Source organism: Seriola dumerili, unplaced genomic scaffold, assembly GCF_002260705.1.
Source record: "Seriola dumerili isolate Sdu_G_001 unplaced genomic scaffold, Sdu_1.0 BDQW01000134.1, whole genome shotgun sequence".
NCBI lineage: Eukaryota > Metazoa > Chordata > Actinopteri > Carangiformes > Carangidae > Seriola > Seriola dumerili.
In genome coordinates this window covers 1,013,762-1,036,105 of record NW_019174389.1, presented here as the reverse complement: position 1 = coordinate 1,036,105, position 22,344 = coordinate 1,013,762, and the positions used below count along the sequence as shown (strand labels likewise).

Genomic DNA, 22,344 nt, shown 5'->3' with positions numbered 1-22,344 from the left:
ACACAAGGAATACCGAATCGATTTGCACCAAACTCAGTAAAGGGATGAGGCATGTGCCAGGGACGGACTTATTAACCCACTTTGGTGCAGATCTGGTTAAAGGAACAGATTGAGGATTTTTTTTCACTTCCTCTGCCATTGCAAGATAGGGCATTTTTCAACATTTTTGTCATTTCCAAAGAAATAATGTATGGATCTTTTTATGTTTTGTGACAGATCAATTATTTATGTTATCAGACTACTTTCTTCTATGTTATAAGAGCTAGACAGGCATGTGTAGGATAGTTTGGTGGAGTTATGCACTCTGCTGAGTGCCATTCTAGTTTTACAAAAAGCAAGACCCTATAAATTATAACAGCTGTGAATATCATGCACACTATAATTCACTGCCACTGCCAGAAGATGGCAGGCAACATCAGATAATACATATAGTTTGTTGCAAAGTGTACACTATAGAGTTTTGCATTATAGATATATCATATTATGACAATAGCTAGGTCAAGTTAGGAGACTAGAAATAAAAAGTAATACATTATAAGAGTTGCAAAAAGAATTTAAGCCTGACTTTACTGTGGTGACTTATATTTCTATGTCTTTTAAGACTGACTGATTAATATGAGGCAAGTAGTGATCACAGAATTAAAGCTTTGGTTTTATAAAAGATAAGTGAAATCTTAAGTCAAAGAAACTGTAAATCCACTTTGAATTAAGTGTAATACATTTCCAGTTATTTACATGCAATGTACCGCTTGTGGTAAGATCTGGCACTAAGTGGGAATAGTAACCGTTATTAAACAATGATGCCTTACCTGTAGATAAAATTTTCAGATGTGTTTAGTTTGGTTCAACTTGTCAAGCTACATACTGTAGTATTGTTGTCTCACTTCTGAAAGACTGGCAGGTCTAATTAGTTCAAGACCTTATCTAATGACTTTGAATTTCTGCTGCCAGCTTGGCTATTGCATCAGTGTTCAATTTTAGAAGCGTAGTTGAAATCTGGCCCATACATACTACATCTAATTGACAGAGAGCTGGACTGCAATGTCAAATGAGTTCTACGCCCACCTGCAAAGTAAAGGCTAATGACGTCCTGTGTAGTCAAACCAACCATGTATACCAGAAAATGCTGAGTTTTGGAAAATAATTGATTTCACCATAAAGTACTTCTACATCTATCTTTAAATGCAAGCTCTTTGTTATGAGTTCACACAAATGAACTCGATTTTGCAGAAGCATGCATTCAGCTCAAATAACAAAGCCACTTACATATTGATTTTATTTCAGTTGTCACACAGTCACTATCAGAGTGTTTGCAACCTTACACTTTTGTGTGGCTTGAGAATGTAAACACATTTTATCTCAATAAGAAATATCGTAGTGCCAGCATTGCTCAGTATTACAAATGATATCTTACAAAACATAAACATCCCCAAAATAATATAAATTCATACTTCCATAAATGTCTTTAGTAACTGCTGGCAGCTGGTACACAAGAAACCTGATCTAATGAGAATTTACTTAGAATTCACATACTTTTTTGTAAGTGTACTGCAGTTTTCACTATTTATCATATACATATTAAAGACATAAACCCAACTGCTGGCACAAGAAAGTGAAAGTCATTGCATACTTAATAAAAATGAAAGCAGTAATCAACACGCCAGGAAATGGGTCAGAGGACTCCCTGGCAATAGCAAACATCATTAACAAACATTTGGCCCAGATTTTCTAACCCTCACTAAACATAAACCTTTGTAGGAAGTTTATACGCCTCTCAAACAGCTCCCCCTGTTATTCAACAGGAATCCTCTTAAGGAATGTTTTTCCCTGACAGGGGAAATAGTAAATTATGTTTCCAGGTCCTAAGTGTGGAGCTGCCACCAAAGCGCAGATAAGACAGACAGAGAGACAGTAAGAAATGCCTTTTATAATCTGGTGGTTTCAAAAATCTGTGCACCAGATGATGCACATTAGGATTTTGGTGGTGAGGGAAATATCTCTCTGCCCTCTACTGGCAAGTGAGTTCAGGCATTCACTGAGCCAATAACACTGTTATTATTAAAGGCGAGATAATATGTTTGACTGTGTTTGCTGCTGTGTATGCAAATATTACTGGTGTAAGCATCAGAAAACATATAGGGCTTAGGTTTCATTGTTGTTTAGGGCTAGTATGTTTAATTAAACTGCTGTCAATCAGTCTAGGAATGATAACAAGTTTCTATTCAGAGCTTTGAATTTTGCGGATGAGGATAGCACTTTGTTTGTATTTGGCTCAGGGATTGTGTCTGTAAAACAGTTCTCATTGTAGACTTACCAAAACAGTTTGCCTCCAGGTATCATAGGCTAAAGACAAATGATGCTTTGCCACAGAACCCCTATACACAAGGTGACAAAATAACAGATATAGGCCATTTATATTTGTTGCACTAAAGGTCGTCAGGAAGAGGAAATATATTGTAAGAGATGTTATATTCTTCAGTCTAGTGTCAGCTCTGTCTCTCAATGACTCTCACTGCAAATGGCATCAGAAATAAAGATACAGTGCATGAGCTGATCACACATGTGACCTAAATTTAAATAGACAAGGCAGGGTTATGGCAGGCTATTCAACCAGTTGTTTCCTCTAAATAGGTAATATTCGAAACGTGGCCACATCAGGGCCGCCACATTTCAGCTGGAATGAATAGAAAAGACGTGCCACTAAATGCTCCTCAGGGCAAACAACTGTACAACAGCTGCCTCAGCTTTCGTTTCTAATACTGAAAAGCAACATAGGACAAAAAGGAAACATACAGCAGCTGCTCATATTGTAACAGATCTTGTCAAATGCCACATATGAATCCATTGATCATTTTGACCTTCAGTGTGCAGTAACATCAGGATTTAAGACTGAATCACGCTTTTTTTTGGTTTCAGTGTGGTTTGAAGCAGAATTGACTTTACTTACTTATGTTATAGTTTCAAACAAAAATATAGGTTCCATGTAGCTATACATATGTTGTTGCCTGTGACAGTTTCTAAGTTAAATAAAACTCAACTGTTATTAAATAGAATATTACATAAAAATATACAAATGTAATAAATATTCTCATGAAAGAAAACCTCAGAAAACAAAAAACAATGTATTTAACTGTCCAAAACTGGCTATAATTGACACAAAAAACAAATGTGTAAATTTAAAGTACCACTTTAAAAATTGAAGCTGCTAGAGCACAGAAACAGGAAGCTTTTATGCATTATTAATGTCTAAATGTTTACAAATTATTGTTTGCGGTAAAACAGCAACATTATCTTTCCTCCTTGTCCTCAAGTCCCCTTCAGTAAATCATAACCTTTTTCAATGTCCGCATTCACTTTGGCTGTAAAGGTTTTACTGTTCTTCTGTTTTGTGGCACAATAGAGTCTTGAAAGAACTCTGTTATGTGATCACTTCCAGAGAAAGTCATTTTAAAAACCTGGGTGTCCAGCATTTAAAAGAAAACTTCCGCGACCATTAAACACTACAAAGCTGTATCGGGCAATTTATAAGTGTATAAGTTACACATATCTGCCATATCTGTGTAAAAGACCAACTGAGTTTGAGGAGATTAACATTCACTTGTTTCATCCACATGAAGTGAAAAATTTCCCATTTTTCACTTCCTATTTTTACGTCAGGGATTGAGATGGACTTTCTCATATCTCATCTCACACTAACCAATAAGAAAAGGGGTTTATTTTACTGGAGGGTGCAGTTAGCAGCATGGAGTCTCATTACGCAATACTTCACTTTGGCAGTGAAGTAGATCAAACTTTTAAAAATTCTAACATCTCGCTTATGGACCACAGTTCAAACATGCAAAGCTGACCCAAGTTTTTGGGATGAGCTTCCAGAGTATCTCCTTTTAGGAGTCGGAAGTCTGGAGTCGGGTTGGTAAGGAGATTCTGCTCACCTGGTCTAATTGCCAGTTCTGACACGTGGTGGTGTGGTGGCAGTCAACTCCTCTCTCACCTGGCTTTTCTTTGGCTTGGTTAGATTTAGTTTGTTTGCAACAACATCATATTTTCCTCTACACACATGTTGCATACAGAATCCCTGTATGTTTTCACTTCAAGTCCCAAGTTGAACTCACATCACATTCCTTCAGTAAGCCAGGGTTTGACAAAAGTGTACTTTTCACCAATCTGGTGTTATTGTGCAGAATTTGTTGGGCTATTAAGAGCCATTTGCTCTACCTGTATAAAAGCCACTTTAACCCATGACCAGCTTTTAATGCAAGAGGTTTCACCATGCATACATAATGTATCTGAAAATCCAATTAAATGTTGTTTCTGTTAATATTCTCTCACAGTACTGTTGGAAAAGATGGTACTGGTATAATTGCCAGATTGACTTTCAGATGTCTTGCGATGAGTGCAATGTGATAATAGCTCCAGTGATGATAATAATGACCACAAGTCCTGTAAGTGACAAATTCTGTTGATTCAAGGGGAGGGAAATTGATCTCATCATACAGTGTCCTCTTACACACGTACAGTATCTGCCAAAATCACACAAAGTCACACACATATCAACATGTGCTAATTACAGTGACTAAGAAGAAAATGAGTAAATTCTCCATGTGAACTCATGATTCCAGCAACATGACACTTAGTGAAACTTGGTCCTCATAACAGTGATAGCAATTGGTGAAAGTGAGCTGTAATTTCAGAACAGTTCAAAATATCAAAATGCTGGGAACAAAAAAATGTCTCAGGATAAATATCAAATCAGAATATAGGGAAAAAATAATACATTTTGACATTGTCTTAACTTATTAAGTTTATAAATGTTAGTTGATGCCTAAATCATAATAAAACACATTTCTTTTAGCCTTAGAAAACTGCTCTGTTGGGAAGATCACTCCAAAACAGCAAAAGAAAAACATGAAACCACGATCTGTTCAAAGTGTCAGTGAGAAATTTTTCCTTGTACAGACTTCAACATCAGCTGTGTAAAATATGGTGTGTTTTGTTCTTCTTGCCTATGGATGTGGTAGAAAGAGATGGGTTGGCAAAAGGTTTCTTAGCAACTGTGCATGCCCACACTACCCAGCCATGTCTGTTCTCCCTGCTACAGTTCAAGAGCCCAATGGGAAATATATGGGGAATAAAGTAATTTCACATCTTCCAAGCTCTGTAGCAGGCAGTCTTTTTCAGGACTAGTTCAGTAACTCAGACCTGAAATAACCAAGTCATTGCAGCACAAGATTCAGAAAGGTTAGACAGAGAACAGTTAGTCTGTGGATGTTGGATTCCATGAAGACCCTTAGGATGACAGAGTGAGAAAGGGGTGAGTGTGGGAATGAACTGATCCAACTCTGTTCTTTTCACAAGGACATCTGTTACATTACTAAAGAGCAAAGTTTTGCCTGTGTGTTTCCGTCTCAGTAAATCATTTGAATCGAGTGACAGTCAACAGGGACTCTGTGTGTTTTTATGTTCTTCATATCTCCTCTCGAATGATGTTTACATCTTGTGGTTCACAACAAATATGAAATGATATTTTGATATGATACATGATAAGTTTAGTTATCATCAGTTTAGTGTCATCTGTAGACTGACAGTTTTTAGACAAATCTGTAGCTCCACATTTTCTGAAGTGCTTGAGATCATTGCAGTTTATTAGGTACAAATTGTGGTTTGGTTTAATACAGAAAAAAAAAATGTTTACATGGATTTCAGACAGGACATGTTTATCTAGGCTACATTTAACAATCTTTCTGATCTTTTTCAAACCTTAACCAAAGTGCACTGTTGCCCTACGGAGAGGGCTCCAGATGCGATCCTTGTTGTGGGCTTTGCAGACTGTCACAATCCCTGTCAGACGCCCTCTCTTCACCCCAACCACCTAGCAACTCAGCTGAAGCTCAGCTCCATTCATTCAAAAAATATGTTGTGGTTGTACATAATCCAGCCTACAAAACATATGTGCTGTTGCTGCTTAGTTGTGAGTGAGCCAGCACATTCCCTGTATATGGCTTACCTACACATTTGAAAAGGAGGGGATAATTATCATCATCATCATCATCATCATCATCAGTAATTCGCAGGACCTTCACCATTGTCACAATTTCTGTCTTAGTCCTGTTTATTTTTGCCATTTTGCTCATCTCCTGCCACTCTCCATCTACATCAGATGTCTTCAGACTTTCCTCCCTGTCTCAGTCACCTAACTCCCCCACCCACTCATTTCTCACTTATCACCCAGCCCTGACTCCCACACCCACCTCACCTGTTCCCCAGTCAAGCTCATAGTATACCCCAGTCATTTGCCAAATCATTGATTTTCATGTTCTGCATGCTGTTGCGTTCTTGTCATCCTCTGACCTGTTTTATAGTTACCTGTTGCTGTACCAGCCTGTAAGTCATAACTATCACTATCTTTACCATAGAAATCACTGAACCGTTCATGCCTGCCTAGTCTGCGTCAGCATTTGGGGCCTTCTTCCTGTTGCGTCCAACACAAACCAATAGTAAAGACAGAGGAACTGACCACTGTGTCAGCTAAACTTACTTTATTTATAAGCAAAGGCATAGCGCCACTCAGGAAACATAAAATAGGCTATCCGTTAGTAAAGTTTGTAATTGCAATAAGCATAATCAATTATAGTCATGCTTGGCCACTGTCTTCCTCCATATGAACCATTTCCTTGGCAGATGAAGCCTTTTAGGAGGAGGTGTAATTTCTGGACATTGTAAGTCATGCTTTCTTGTCTGTGATGAACCTAAACTCACTTTTTCTGATGTTGTTACATTTCCTCAGAAATGTAGAGGGAAGATTTGTTCACTAAGCAGATGTAGCCAAAGTTGCTGAGGTCAGGGATACAGGATGTTACTTTTGGCAAGAATACAACGGATAAAGAGCAGATATAATTCCCTTATCTGACTATTGTATCTGTTTAGCCCTTTAGAACTAAGGAGAGACAGGTGATCAGCAGTTGATTGCAGTACATATACACACACACAGAAAATGAGTTTGCTAGTGTTGTTTAAGGATGCCCTTGCATTGCCTCCACTCCTCAACTCTGCAAAAAGATATATAAGCTTTTTCTGTGAGATTGTTTTGGAGATTCTTTTTAACCCCTAATGACCAAAATGTGTGTAATGCAACTTCAAAATAAATGGTAATTAATGAAATAACCCCTTTGAATTTGAAAAACATACACTTGTGGAAATGTCACAATGAATATACGTGATGCAAAAATCTTATGAACCAAATTAAAAATATGTTGTTTTAGTTCAGGCATCTATTCTGGAAGATGTAAAAATTCAATTGGTGTACCACCATGATGCAACAACAGTGATGCTGCCCTCACATAGACCTTAGGCATAGACATAGAAAAAATCTGCAAAATTATTTTTGTTGTTCTTTTAAAGTTCCTTGCCAGACATGTTTTTGACAGTGTAAAAATACTATTTCTGAATAACATGATTTTCCCACAAAAATAGTGAAAAAAAAAAAAAAGGAAAACTTGGGCTGGAAGCACATGTTTACTTCTTCATTGAGAAATTCTGATTCAGGCCTTGTACCCAACCCACCACCATTGGGTCTAGGTCAGCAGGTGAAAGAGGAGTGTTGTCCTTTGCTAGGAAACATTGGACAGACTCATCCACATGTTTGAGCCTCAGTCAGACCCACACTCAGGAGTCTGTTGAGGGAGTGAGTGTCATGGTTTGCCATGGCAGACACTTTTTGTTAGTTTGTTTGGATTTTTGTCACTTCCTGTTTTATTTTGTAGTTGGTTTCCTTGTGTGTCTCAATGTTTTTACTTCTTGTCTTGGTCCTGTTTTTCTGTGTGGTGATTGTCTGCCCCGCCCTAATGTGTTTCACCTGTGTTCAATCACCCTTGCCTCTCTTGTGTCTATATAGTCTTTGTGCTCCCCTTTGTCTGTGTCGGTTCATCTGTTCATGTCTGGTTTGTCCTTGGTCTGTTCATGTTGTCTGTTCATGCAGGCTGTGGTATCCTGTGTCTCCGGTTGTTGTTCTTTGTGTGCCCTCGTGCTTCGGTTTCCTGTTCTGTTGGTTCACCAGTTTTTGTAAGTTCTAAAGTTCTGTTAATAAACATTTTTTGCACCTCATTCCCCTGCGTTGGCTGCGTTTGGGTCCGCCAAAATCTAGATGACATATCAGTTATTTGTTTATGTTGTCAGTTAGCTTGTAACCAGCAGTGTCTGACACAGTGTTAGCGGATGAACTTTCGCTCTCTGTACTGACAAGGTTTCGGTGACCAGTGAAAGAGAAGTGTGTATCAACAAAGTTAGCATTAGAGGGAACATCAGGGCGAGTCAGCCACATGTTTGAGCCTCAGTCAGACCCGGCCTCAGATGAGGAGTGTCTTGTTCACCAAAATCGGCGACTAGCAGACGTATCAGAAGGTTTAGTATGTTTTATTTTATCATGATTGTTATCTTGCAACTGGCAGTGATTGACACAGTGTTAGTGATTGTGCTAATACAAACTCTACCTCTCTGTGCTGTCAAGGTTTCTCATTTATTTTGCCCGCCCCACGTCTCTGTGGACAGTATTGGTCCCTTAGTTATGACGTATGAATCTCTGGCTGCAGTTCCACCATGGACATATGCAGTCATGACTTGACTGCTTATTTCGCTCATGATATCTTGTACAAAAAACACAAAACATATGGACATGTTAATGAAATTAAAATCTTTAAGGGGGGTCTTTAAATAATGCATCATATTTACCCTGCTGAAGGGTGAAGGGGAAGCCTACAGCATTAAACATTTATTATTAGACTTTCAGTTTGCTCACTATCCATATATTTTGTTTTAATTAGACTACAAAATCTGAGGAGAAAACAAATGAACAATGATAAAATGTCTTTACTGTCATGTTTTATCAACAAAACGTCACATTGTTCTTGGAAAGAACTCTGTTTTAGCATGACTGCCCTGACAATAAGGATGAAAAAGTAATGGCATCACTTTTTGTATGGTAATAAACAGTGCTTAGTAACTTCCTTCATGGCAAACTACCACAGCACTTGTAGACCTAGGCTTTGCTGTGATATTGTTGCCTGGCGGGGTGAAGGGGCGCGGTGATGGCTAAAGATGCGTTTTCTGCGGAAGACTTGAGAGCGCATTTTGGGCACCGTCTTTGCACGAGGTCACGTCTTGTTCCCACCTGTTCCGAGGCGGGCACTTTGCAGAGAAGCAGGTCAATAGCTACTATGTCCTTAAAATGCCCCCACAGACCAGAGAGCGAAAGGGGTGGTCAGAGGATTGCGTGACATGATATTAGGTTACAGCGTCCTCAGTGGAGGCTTGAGTGATAAGATGAGGATCCAACCTTCCTGACAGCCGCAGCCTCTAGTTCTCCTTCGAGTGGTTCATGAGTAAATCAGAAGTGGAAAGCAACAGGAAGAAGGTAAAGTTTCTGGGTTTTTTTTTTTGGTTTTGATTATTTTGGACGTCGATTTGATTGTAGCCTAAGTGATTACACACATTTCTAAATAGTCTCTTTTAGTCATGCTCCGTCTTCTGTTGTAAAAAAAAAAAAAAAAAAACTTTAATCACGTTTCAGATTATATTTATGTTGGTGTTTTCAGTTAAACAGGAAGGTGTTTCCACTGTGTTTTTTTTTAATGAAAACCACATTTTAGGCAAAATGTAATTCTGGACTGATGGCATTTTTCTGCTACTTGAAATTTTAAAGTATATTGCATTGTTCAAATTAGTGTATACACCTAGTACAGTAATAACATGAAAATCTTTAATCACATGAAATTTTAAATGAATTTACACCCATGTCAACAATATTATTATAGGCTATAATATAATTTAAAACACTACAAATACAGTTTTGACAGTTATACTTTTCCTACTGTGTCTGAAACATTTAAGTTTAAATTGAAATCTCTTGTCCTTTTCTCTTCCATTCTCAGTTGACACTGGGTTACTGTAGCAACAATGTCACAGCTGTATTACCGGAAAACTGACAACTCCTCATACAGGGACCGCATCCCTCTGCGGATCGTGCGGGCCGAATCCGAGCTCTCTGCTCTGGAAAGAGCTTACCTGGGGGCTGTTGAGAAGGGGGACTATGCCAGTGTGAAACAAGCCCTGGAGGAGGCTGAGATCTATTTCAGAATCAACATCGACTGCATCGACCCCCTTGGACGCACAGCCCTGCTCATTGCCATTGAAAATGAGAATCTGGAGATCATTGAGCTGCTGCTCAGTTATAATGTATATGTGGGTGATGCCCTGCTACATGCCATCCGTAAAGAAGTAGTGGGGGCTGTGGAGCTGCTGCTCAACCACAAGAAGCCACGAGGAGAAAAACAGGTAGGTACCATTCATGTTTCATGATAATATCCTATATACAATTTCAATTTACATATGTGTGTCTCTTTAGGACTCTTTGCTTCTGCACAACAGAATATGAACAATTATGCCTCATGTGACTGTATACTCATATCTGTATGTCACTAACCTGTGTATCAAATTTCCAGGAGCATTAGTTACTGAACATGGTTAAGTTTTTGCAGTTTTTGAGTGTCATGCTGCATCACTGTCAGCTACTAATTCCAGCTAGACTTATAAAGTGGTTTCTCCTTATGTGATGCTTTCCTTTCAACTACTGTATATCCTACTCACAAAGTCTGTCTGAAATGAACATGCACTTATGTCCATGTCTGAAGAGAAAAAAGCACAGTGTGTCGTGCCTTTAATCTGCATCTATGAGAAACATGTTCACTGTCCTGTTTAGCAGCAATGATCAAAACATTTTTACAGTATAGTTTATTATGCAGTTTGTTAGTTTGTTTTAAAATTATGTCCTCTATCAGCGAGTGCTTGAGATTTTGGTAGTGCCCCTGGATATACTGGTGACTTTTCCAGGGTCTTCCCAGCTCTCCTGGACTAGGCCCTAGTATTCTCCGTCCCTGAAGAGCATGAGCAGATCAGAAAAATAGATTTGAGATACTGCTAACATGCCTGCATTTATAAACCCCAGCACTTGCTGGACAGCAAATTTTAAACTACCAGGATGTCACAGTATAATCCTTGTGTGGAATTGGACTAAATGGCGTCAGAAGTGAGAGGTTTTCTGTCATTTTATTCTTTAATCTAAATATAATTCAGATGATGAAAGAAATATTAACTTGATTTTTTCTGTCTCTTAGTTTCAGGCATGTCTGTGTTCATTTTGGAAATCTAACTCTTATTTCTGCTCAAAAGTTGCAGCACTGACGTGCTGCTGTAGGTCTTTTTGCCAGAGCTTTTACAACAAAAAGTCATTCCCCGCAGGTTGTGTATCATGCAGTTTGATAAAGGCCCTGGTTGCGCTCAACTTCTTTACATCTTTGTAAAATTGTTTTTCGACACTGCTGGGTTTCCTTGTAATGGACTTGGTGTTTTCTGTGAAGAGAAGGAAAAAGAAAAACAGCCTGTAGTCGCTTCCAACTAGGAGGATATTTTGAGGGCAGTGGAACCACAAGCCATTAGCTGTGTGCTTGCTGTTAGACAAGATGGTCAGAGACCCAAGACAGATGAAATTAGACCTATTCAAAGGAGCTGCTTCAGTTTTGTGAGGGGTCTAAAAAGCAGTGTTTTTTTTGTGATATATCTGATAAAATGTTGATGTACTGTAAATTGAAGTTAGGTCTGTTCACATGCGTGTTCCTGTCTTGATTTCCTGACAAGGTCCCACCAATTCTGCTGGACAAACAGTTTTCAAACTTCACCCCAGACATCACTCCAATCATCCTTGCAGCCCATACCAACAACTATGAGATCATCAAACTGCTTGTGCAGCGAGGGGTTTCCATACCTCAGCCACATTCTGTACGCTGCAACTGCATGGAGTGTGTGTCCAGCTCAGACGTGGATGGCCTGCGTCACTCACGCTCTCGTCTTAACATCTACAAGGCCCTATCCAGCCCGTCCCTCATCGCCCTCTCCAGCGAGGATCCTTTCCTCACGGCTTTTCAGCTCAGCTGGGAGTTGAAGGAGCTCAGTACAGTGGAAAACGAGTTCAAGTCAGAGTATGAAGAGCTGTCCCGTACTTGTAAACAATTTGCAAAAGACCTCTTGGACCAGACCCGAAGCTCTAAAGAGTTGGAAATAATCCTCAACTACCGTGATGACATCAATCCTCTGCTGGATGAGAATGGAAATGATCTGGCACGACTGAAGCTAGCTATCAAATATTGCCAGAAAGAGGTAAGCTTTGTGTTGATTATGATATGCTTTGTCACATGACTGCTGTGGCCCACAGCAGTGCAACAGGTTTTTAATGGACATCTTAAAGATGACAAAGACAAGTAAAGAACAGTCTATTTTCATACTAAGTATCACAAGATCACAAGGTATTACATTCTTTGAACAACATGGACTAGATAACAAGAACAGTGCCAAGATGAGCTGTAAATGGCCTGAAATGAGTGGAAATGTCCTTTGGGAGTTTAGAGCAACATGTAATTGCCAGGCTGGCTCTTAGAAATGCATTACAGTAGCCCTTTCAGACAGTCCCATGACGACTGGATAATTGGGGATAATGATGGAATAAGTGATGACCATTTCCCTGAAATACAAACTCATAATATTTTAATTAGGGAGGGAACCTTTTACTGCCTTTTAACGTGTTCTTTTGAGTATTTATCCCCTGGATGCAATACCAACTTTCTGTCATTTGTTGTGAAATAGACGTGCTAAAAATTACACATTGCGATTACACAGTGGGAGTAACAGAATAAGATACACAAACAACAATTAAGTATTATTTATGAAGTTTATAATAGATTATACCTGTAAATGTATGTATATATCACAAGGATGTTTACTTAACACAGCAGCAAGTAACAACAATAAATGTATAAGCTGGTAAAAAGTGATGCCTTTGGTCTCAGTGTACCACATTTAGAAAAGTGGACTTATCTTGTATCCTAAATTCAAGATTGTTTTGTTTGTTTCACTCATTAAAAAGACCACTTAGAGCTTTTGGGCCTTTATGTATACAGCAGTTGTATAATATTTACAGAGTTAAAGGGTCAGACAGAAAGATCAGCGTGACTGTTTCCAATTCCATGTGCCACAAATGGTCTCCTTGGCAAAAGGTTTTAAAGTTGAACTTCAAGGGCTCACTGGCTATTGGGTTTATTACAGGTGGATGTTTTGGACAAGGTGTCTGTGGCTGATTTCACACACATTTTACATTGAATTTCTATTTTCTACACTACTACTACAATAACTACTACTACTACATAAAATAACAATAATAATAATGATGATGATGATAATATTATAATGATGACGACAGACCTGTTATTATCAGGTTAGGGTTACCTAAAAATAATGTAGTTTTAAGACAGCAGGGCACATTGTAAAAAGAAAAAAAAAAGTTTTTAAAGCAGAATTATGAAACATATTCATATATAAATATAATCAGAATATTGAACACTGGTGTCTCTAAACAGCAGAGATACCACTGTTTGAACTACATAACATGCAAACAAAACTGTACACTTGTCAACTCGGACAGTCTTGGATTTCTTTATTCCTCTTAAGTTTAATAATTATTTCCTGAGATGAGATTTGACTTTTTCGAGATCTGAATGTCTTTAAGAATCAACTTCACTTGAGATTTGGAAACAGAAATGTTCGGCAATTTCAGCAATTTTGAAATAGTAAAATTCTAGAGCAATAATAAATATGATGTCAGGCAGGCCTTGTATAGTTGGTGCTACTCGTCATGTGTCATTTACGTATTTGGTGAGGCTTACTCAAGAAAAATCAACTTGATAAAGCAAAAGAGTTTTTCCCCATTTGGGCTCATGTTTGGAGGAACAGTAACAGACTACTTGGCTTACTGCAGCTGGGTGACTCTTTGTTGCTATTATTTATGTGTTAGTTCCTGTATTTAGTTCATGAATATTGATGATCACAGAGTTGTTTTTCATTCTGTGCATAATAATGACGACCCTTATTGATGCCTTTTTGTATTGTATTGAATTATGTATGTTGTTCATGCTCCATATACAATATTATCAGTTGGAGACAGTTGATTTGCAAGACTAAAATTTTACATACATACATTTTTTTATTCTGACCCCACTCTGTTAGAGCAGATGATAGGGGACAAGCATCTAGAGTGAAAAAGTAGAAATGTCTGTTGTTCCTTTTTATAGCACAGATTTTATAACCCTGTTAAAGATGCTAGAAGATGAATGCCATTATTGTATAAGGTATTGGTGCTTTGTACACCAGATAACTCCTGACTAGTTTTTTGAAGCCAAAATGTTTTAATTAAGGTTGCAAACAGTAGGGAGTAAGTAAAATCACTATCAGTGTTTGTCCTGCCTTTCCCTAACTGCATAGAGATGGCCAGTGAGTGGTTGTTGTGTACTGCCTGTGTGTGTGTGTGTGTGTGTGTGTGTGTGTGTGTGTGTGTGTGTGTGTGTGTGTGTGTGTGTGTGTGTGTGTATATTGCATGGAATGCCGTCGTCCATTTTACCACTAACAACCAGACAAATAACACATGTCCTTGAGATGGGTTGTTATAAGGGATTGCCATTTTGGACTTCTGTAAAGAAAAGGCACCAAAGTGGTGTAGTTTAATGGACGAAATAGACCACCAGCACTTACTGGATGTCCACATTATTAGTGGTAAAGTGCTCCTTTAATGTATTCAGTAAAGATGTTTGCTTCTGTTCTCCTGCCACCTTCTGCACTCATTCTGTTCCAGCCCGGGTTCACCCATCTTTAAACACATTGCACAATGATGAAGCTGTATGTACAATACATTGTAGTAGATTACAAAAAAGTATTATCAAAACACTACTTGCTTTTATTTTCTTACCAGAACTTGATAATTATGTTATTAATTATTAAGTTTCATCACTGCAAAACTGGAATTACAAATCCTAGCTCACAGTAAAGTTCATATCTTAAATTTCCATAAGTTTCATTAACAGTTAAGTACCACATGATGCCACATGATCAGAGAACTTTCAGTGCTCTTCACATGACTGCTGAGTAGCAGGATGCACAGTGATAGTTTATTTCATAATTTAATGAATGCAGCAAAACAGTGTAGTGTTTTATAAAAAATCTAATTGCTGAATTAATAGTGTTTCTACGTAAGTAAGGAACTAGATAACATAGAGTTCAGGTTCTTTCTGTGGAATAGATTTTGATATGTTCATATTAAAAAAATAATCGGACAAAATTGTATGAATTATCTTGAGTAATCAACACTATACAACATGTCATCACTATGCCATAGCACAGAATTAATACTTATCTTCGAAGGGGAGAGTGGTGTGATGTGGATGAAGCGATTTTCACCTCCCAAAAATGTCCTCCCAAAATCTGGTCCTGCCAGATGCCACTGTTTGCCTGCAGTCATGTTATGGCAAGTCGATATCTCACAAGGACAAATAGGAAACATTAAAGATGTCAGATTCTGCACTGATAGATGACCTCATCACCCACAATTTAATGCAATATAGTACCAGAATGGGGATCCATTTGGCCATAATTTGGTTAAGATGAAATTAACTTCCATCACCATCCGCAGATGTCCAGCAGATGTTTATATTAAATCTCAAGGGGCAGAGAAAATGTGTATGGGAAACAAATTTGACAATGATTTCTTAACAGAGGATTAGGGAACACTTATAATGTTTGTCCACAACTATTGTCCTGCATGCCTCTCTTTCTCTACAATGAGGTGAAGAACGTTGACACATGCTCTCTCCATCCCTAAATATTGCACTTGCTATGGATTAGCAACAGGCGGCAGTTTGGCAGTTTTTGCCATTTTAACATCAGGCCTGAGACTGTTTGAGACTGCAGGGAAAACGGTGTATGATACATCTATGTAAAGGAGAGCTTTTTTGGTCCAGGCAATTGTCTGCTCTGGCACTCCCTGCATAAATTACTGGTATATATTAGGCAAATTCTATGTTCAGACACACAATAAAATTTTATAATAAATAAAAAATAAATAAATAAAAAATAAAACTTTCATCTTTGTTTCTCTCTTTCTCCCAGTTTGTCGCTCAGCCCAACTGTCAGCAGCTGCTGGCGTCTCGGTGGTATGATGAGTTCCCAGGCTGGAGGCGGCGTCACTGGGCAGGAAAGCTCATCACATGTATCTTCATTGGCCTCCTCTTTCCACTGTTATCTATCTTCTACCTGATCTCTCCCAAGAGCCGCTATGGTCTATTCATCCGTAAGCCTTTCATCAAGTTCATCTGTCACACTGCTTCCTACCTGACTTTCCTCTTCCTGCTCTTCCTGGCCTCGCAGCATATAGCCTCTGCACAACAGGACTTTCAGGGTCCAGCACCCACCACTGTGGAATGGATGATCTTGCCTTGGGTGCTTGGTAACAATGACACACACACACACTAACAAATTTTGTTCATGATCATTTAATCATGCACTGATGTATATCTGTACACTGTAGTCCCACACATTTGAAAAAAAAAGTCAAACAGAGGTAGCCTGCTTACTGTGACCACAACCACATGTATGCAGCTGTCTACACACCAGTTGTTTGATGACCTCTGTTGTTCATCTCTCCAAGGCTTTATATGGACTGAGATCAAACAGATGTGGGATAGTGGTTTCCAAGACTACATAGATGACTGGTGGAACTTAATGGACTTCATAATGAACTCCTTGTATCTTGCAACCATCTCTCTGAAGATTGTTGCCTATGCAAAGGTACTGTATATGTGGAAGGTATTTGACAACTGTGGATTCAAAATTGGTCTGATCTACACAGTATATCAAAGATTGCAGCATTTTTACTTAATTAAAAAGCAGATATATTAACTCTACGCCTTGTTTCAATCACAGTTTAGCTGAAAGTGGAAAATGAAAATAAATGGAATTACCATACATTAAAAGTAACCTAGTGTTCTGGAAATGTTGCAGCATTTTTTTCTGATGGCAGTTTATGTATTCATCTTCCTCCTTATTTCTTTTTTACAGTACAGTGGGTACAAAGACAGAGAGTGCTGGGAAATGTGGCACCCAACTTTAGTGGCAGAGGCATTGTTCGCTATCGCCAACATCTTCAGCTCCCTGCGTCTCATCTGCCTTTTCACTGCCAACTCCCATCTCGGACCCTTACAGATCTCACTGGGTCGCATGCTTCTGGACATCCTCAAGTTCCTCTTCATCTACTGTCTAGTGCTTTTAGCCTTTGCCAATGGCCTCAACCAGCTGTACTTTTATTATGAAACAGATGAGGAAAATAAATGCAAGGGCATCCGCTGTAGTGAGCAAAACAACGCCTTCTCAACGCAAGTTAAAATTCTTAAATAGTTTGTGACAAATCTGCACTGGTAATAATTAATAAGTTTGTTATTCAGTGGCGCATAATGTGATGTATGGTTCTTTGCTTTTCAGGCTGTTCGAGACACTACAGTCATTATTTTGGTCTGTGTTTGGCCTGATTTCCCTCTATGTGACCAATGTGAAACCACCACATGAATTCACTGAGTTTGTGGGCTCTACCATGTTTGGCACATACAACGTTATTTCCCTGGTAGTGCTTCTGAACATGCTAATTGCAATGATGAACAACTCATACCAGCACATAGCTGTGAGTGGTGTAGCTTACTTATTTTTAGTTTTACTGCATGAATTTGTCTTGTAGTCCTTTGATGAATTGCTGTTTGTTTCTCTTTTCAGGATCATGCAGATATAGAGTGGAAATTTGCAAGAACAAAATTATGGATGAGCTATTTTGAAGAAGGGGGGACTTTGCCATCTCCATTTAATATAATACCCAGTCCAAAGTCAGTTTTTTATCTAATTGGATGGATAAAGACTTATTTGTTTAGGAGACCAAGCATAAAACGGCATGAAACCTTTGAAACCCTGGGGGTAAGGAGTTTCCAGAAATATGCTCTGATCTATGTTGTCACCACTGTATGGCAAAGATTTACAGACCAATCTGTCTGGTCCTATAGCCTTAAAACAAGTGGCTCCAATTCACTCAACCAATGAATACAAAAATACATATTGCTTTATTAACTGCTTGTTAATTGCTCTTTGTTGTTTTGTTTTTAATTCTAGAGACGTGCAGCTGAAAATGTAAGATTAAACCATGAGTACCAGGTAGGTAATAATTTCTTTTCCATCATGTACTTTAATATTTTCATGTTTTTTGTTGCAACTTTATTTAAAGAGCAAATGTGTAGTTTGCTTTAAAAATAATGTGTATGTTTTAGGAGGTTTTGAGGAACCTTGTGAAACGTTATGTGGCCGCAATGATCAGAGATGCCAAGACAGCAGAAGGGTTGACAGAAGAGAATTTCAAGGTAGTATGCAGTTATTCAAAATTGAAACCTCAATAACCCAAGTTTTTTTTTCTCTGCCGTGTAATCTCTGGTTCTCAATAAATGATAGGAGCTTAAGCAGGATATCTCCAGCTTCCGCTACGAAGTCCTGGGAATGATGAAGGGTAAATCTCATGTAGCAAGTAAAGTTGCCAGCACCACCTTGGCATACCCTGGAAACCCATTCAAATATTCTCCCAAATTCCCTGCTGATGAGCCTAAACGGAAGCTAACCATGTTTGATGTGATCACCACCACACTACAGAGTGGAGCTGCCAACACCACCAGCTCTGTTTGCTCCAACAGTCTACAAAGTGGTTCAGTTGTTCCATCCAGTACTGGAAAGAGTCAGAAGGAGCTATGTGAGGATGACTCAGATGCTCGGTCCTTCCAGAGACAGAGCAGACTTCCCTCTCAGAAATGTGATGAAATATATTCATTGTCAGAGGAAGAGTCATCGGGATCTGGTGGACAAAACCCAGAACAACTTCAGACTGAGAAAGTAATTGTAGAAGTGGAGAGGAACATTCAGGAGATTGAACATTCTTGCATAGAGCACATAACAGAAGTGAAAAATGGGCCAAAAAAATATAAAAATTAACCTGTCTGCAAGTTAGAGCAACATTTTTGGATTCCATTTTTAAAGTTGCATTCTTTCTTCTACCAGTTTTAAAATAGTTTATTAAAATAAACTAATTCTCTCAAGGTAAACAGTACTGTAGCTAAATAGTATATTCACTTTGAATATTGTATCCTGTCATGTATAAAATGGTATAATATTACATTATTTCACATTATATTACATGCATTTATCTCTGATTGACAAGAAATACAAAAAAATAAGTGAGGAATGACCTCAGTTAGTGCTGACTTGACGCTCAGGGAGTTGTGACACAGGTCAGTATTTAATGTTTGACCTTGAGCAATTAATTCCAAAAAAGCCAAGACACCCTGTTGCCTATCCTCTACTCTTCCATCCCCGAATTGTTATCTTATGTGATATGCAAAAATACTATATCTTAAATATTAGTGCTGATATGCTGATAGTATTCAGTTCAAAAACAAAAACATTATCACTGAGTAAAAACATGTTTATTTGTATTTAATGTGTTATCTAATTTAGTTAGATTATCTACTATTAGATTAGATAATTATATTAGTGATGAGGAACAGTTTTAATGGTAGATATTTTACTCCGCAGTTACCTCCCCTTTCTTTTGAGTGAGAGGGAAAGTTTCCCCCCTAGTTTTGTTGTTGGAGCACTAGAGACACCCAATTTAATCTTTATGAGATGCGCTGCAAAATACATTCCTCAATCTCCTCAATTGTTCTTGCATCAGCAGTTAACCTTGCAACCTTAAAGGCATAAGGACCTTCTGGCAATGTGCTGCTTTTGTGCAAACTTGTGTCATGTATTGGAATTACTCTATGATCAAATAAAAGTAAATGCTAATTTAAATTTTTTTTCATTTTTTTTTTCTTTGTCTGATTGTTAATAATTCTTGCTTTTAATTGTTGTACTCTACTTTTCTCCATTTCTCTCATTTCATGGTCAACTAATGCATGGTGACACTAAACTAACCTTAAGACAGATGGGACATAGTAGGTGGGGAAACAAATGAAACTCTTTCATGAATTGGCCTTTCTCTTGATTTACTTTACTGCTGAAATTTTCTCTCTCATCGTGTTTACTGGTGAAAAGAGTTAGGTAAATAGTTTATTACCCTCTCTCACTGTTTAAACAGTGGTCCCTCTAACTTAGTGCACTAGATGCACAGTTTATATCCCCACACTGAGAGAGTTCTCTCTTGTATTTTGTGACTAGTCTGAGCAGAAGCGTAACTCAAGGCTCTCTTGCACTCTCTTATTTGCAGAATAATTGCTAATCTGGTACCTTATTCATATCCTGTCTGTTCATTCAGGTGTAAACTGACTCCACCTTTGGTACTGTATAATTTGAGCTATAAATTAATTGTTACTCCTGGAGCTCTTCCCATTAACTGCATGCTATCACAATTTTTTTCAAAACAATTTGCTGTATTTCATAACACAATTTCTTGCAACTATGGAGCAATGAAAACTCTGTTCTTAAGTACAATGTTCAGATATTTTTCTCCGTTTCTATTTTTTGCTACTTTATACTTTAACCTGACTGCATTTCACACACAGAATCAGTTTTTCACATGCAAATATGCATGGTTAGATTAAACTGCCCAAAATGTATAAAATAGTTGAAATTAACAGCTCCTTGAAAAGTTAGAACATTAAAATACTGTTTACATGTTAATGGATCACAAATAATTTGGTCATTCTGCATGAGTACTTTTACGTGAGAGTACATTTTGCTGCTAACACAATACTGTTCTGAAGAAAATAAAGTCCCTCCACTTTCCACTAACCTTTGCTTTAATGCTACGTAAACCTAAAAGGTCAGATGTTGATTGTCACTTGGAATGGTATAGTAAAACTACAATCTAAATTGAAATTAGTAGCTTTACCAATACTTGGCGTTGTTATTTCCAGGAGAAAAATTATTTTGCATGAAAGCACTCTCTAGTGATATGTAAGCATTAAAAGACTAGTGCAGTGGTTTGGGCTAAATAAAGATATGTAAACAATGGCATCACTGTATAGACTGTGCACCCAACTGTGTTACTTATCCTTTCAAAGACCGAGTTTGACTGAGTTTATTTGAGGTACAGTAATTACTGTATTACTGCTGTAAGCATATTATTAACGGACACTGAGTCACTCATATTATGTACTGACACTGTAGCACAGATATTTAACTTCACACCTTAATAGCTTGATTCTGCAAGCAACCTGGGCTGCCGGATGAAGTCTTCAGTTACCATAGCAGCCGACAGCAAATCACACAAAGCCAATCAACAGACTGTTATGTTTTTTTTTACTATGTCTGAAGTGCTCACTCAATTTAGATTGCTGTTGCATTTTTTCCTTTCATTTAAACTTAAAAGGAGCTTAAGAGCAGTATGCAAAGAGAGGAAACCATATTATGGATCAAATGTTACTTTATCCATTCTTCCTGATACATGCAGTCATTGTGTCTGGGTCTCAATGTGTGTGAAAGTGACTGATTAGGACAGAGACTGTTCTGATTCCAGTGTAAATGTCATGCTGCATTTATTTATCACTCTAGAGAGTTCATTGGTGCCATTATTTCTCAATGCAAGCAAGTACAGAGTCTGTAGTTTGAAAATTGGCTGCTTACTGGAATGTTGGGATTGTAAAGTTAATGTATTCCAGTCTTTGGGATTTTAAGAGAGATGAGAACCCTGGGTAGGGATTTTATGCATAAGCACTTTTCCAAAGGCCTTGACTAATCAAGTTCATAAGAGGCTTGCTGCCTTGAAAATGTCGCCTTTTCAATGGACACGTTATTTGCTGAAGGATTCATTTTCTGATATGTTAAAGTTTGCTACTTTCGCTTGCAGGTTAAAAATAAATATATAATACATACTGAGTGAGGCCTATAGTTTTCAGCCCCAGATCTGTGCTGTAGTATTGGGTTCTGGGTTGTTTCTTTTCCCCTTTTTTACAATGCACTGACTTAGCTGTCTAGGAGGACATTACTTTCCTGCTCACATTTGGAACATCTGGCTGGCCAGTAGGTTTAACAAGATGCTGTAGAATGAATGGTGTAAGTGATGCCACTTGGGTATGCTGTGAGTAACAATACCCATTTGTAAAGCTGAAGAACAGATACACTTTTAGAACTTTTGAATGTTTGAATGCAATAAACAAAATGATATAGTCTTTTTAATTACCCAACAAATGGCAGTAGTAATTTTAGATACTACTTTTTTACAGGAACCACGAAACATTTAATACACATTATAAAGTAGCTGCTTTAATGTTTAACAGGAGTGCTAATGCTGTTTATATGTTGCAGCTCATTATCTATCTTATAACAATTCTGGGATTTCACACTGTGCATGTGAGCAATTTCACAATTAATTCCCAAGTCTTGTGTGCGAAGTTGTAT

General features: G+C 38.0%; 1 protein-coding gene across 1 annotated transcript; it reads left to right on the top strand.

Annotated features, from left to right (window-relative positions):
• The first annotated feature begins 9,321 nt into the window (after nt 1-9,321).
• LOC111224433 (short transient receptor potential channel 4-like) lies at nt 9,322-19,753 on the top strand. The gene is made up of 11 exons (XM_022748916.1): nt 9,322-9,406; nt 9,924-10,326; nt 11,686-12,204; nt 16,036-16,372; nt 16,574-16,713; nt 16,984-17,297; nt 17,404-17,599; nt 17,689-17,883; nt 18,076-18,117; nt 18,231-18,320; nt 18,409-19,753. Exons 2-11 carry the CDS (start codon nt 9,949-9,951, stop codon nt 18,937-18,939), a joined length of 2,742 nt encoding a protein of 913 aa, XP_022604637.1. The 5' UTR covers nt 9,322-9,406; nt 9,924-9,948; the 3' UTR covers nt 18,940-19,753.
• The last annotated feature ends 2,591 nt before the right edge of the window (nt 19,754-22,344 follow it).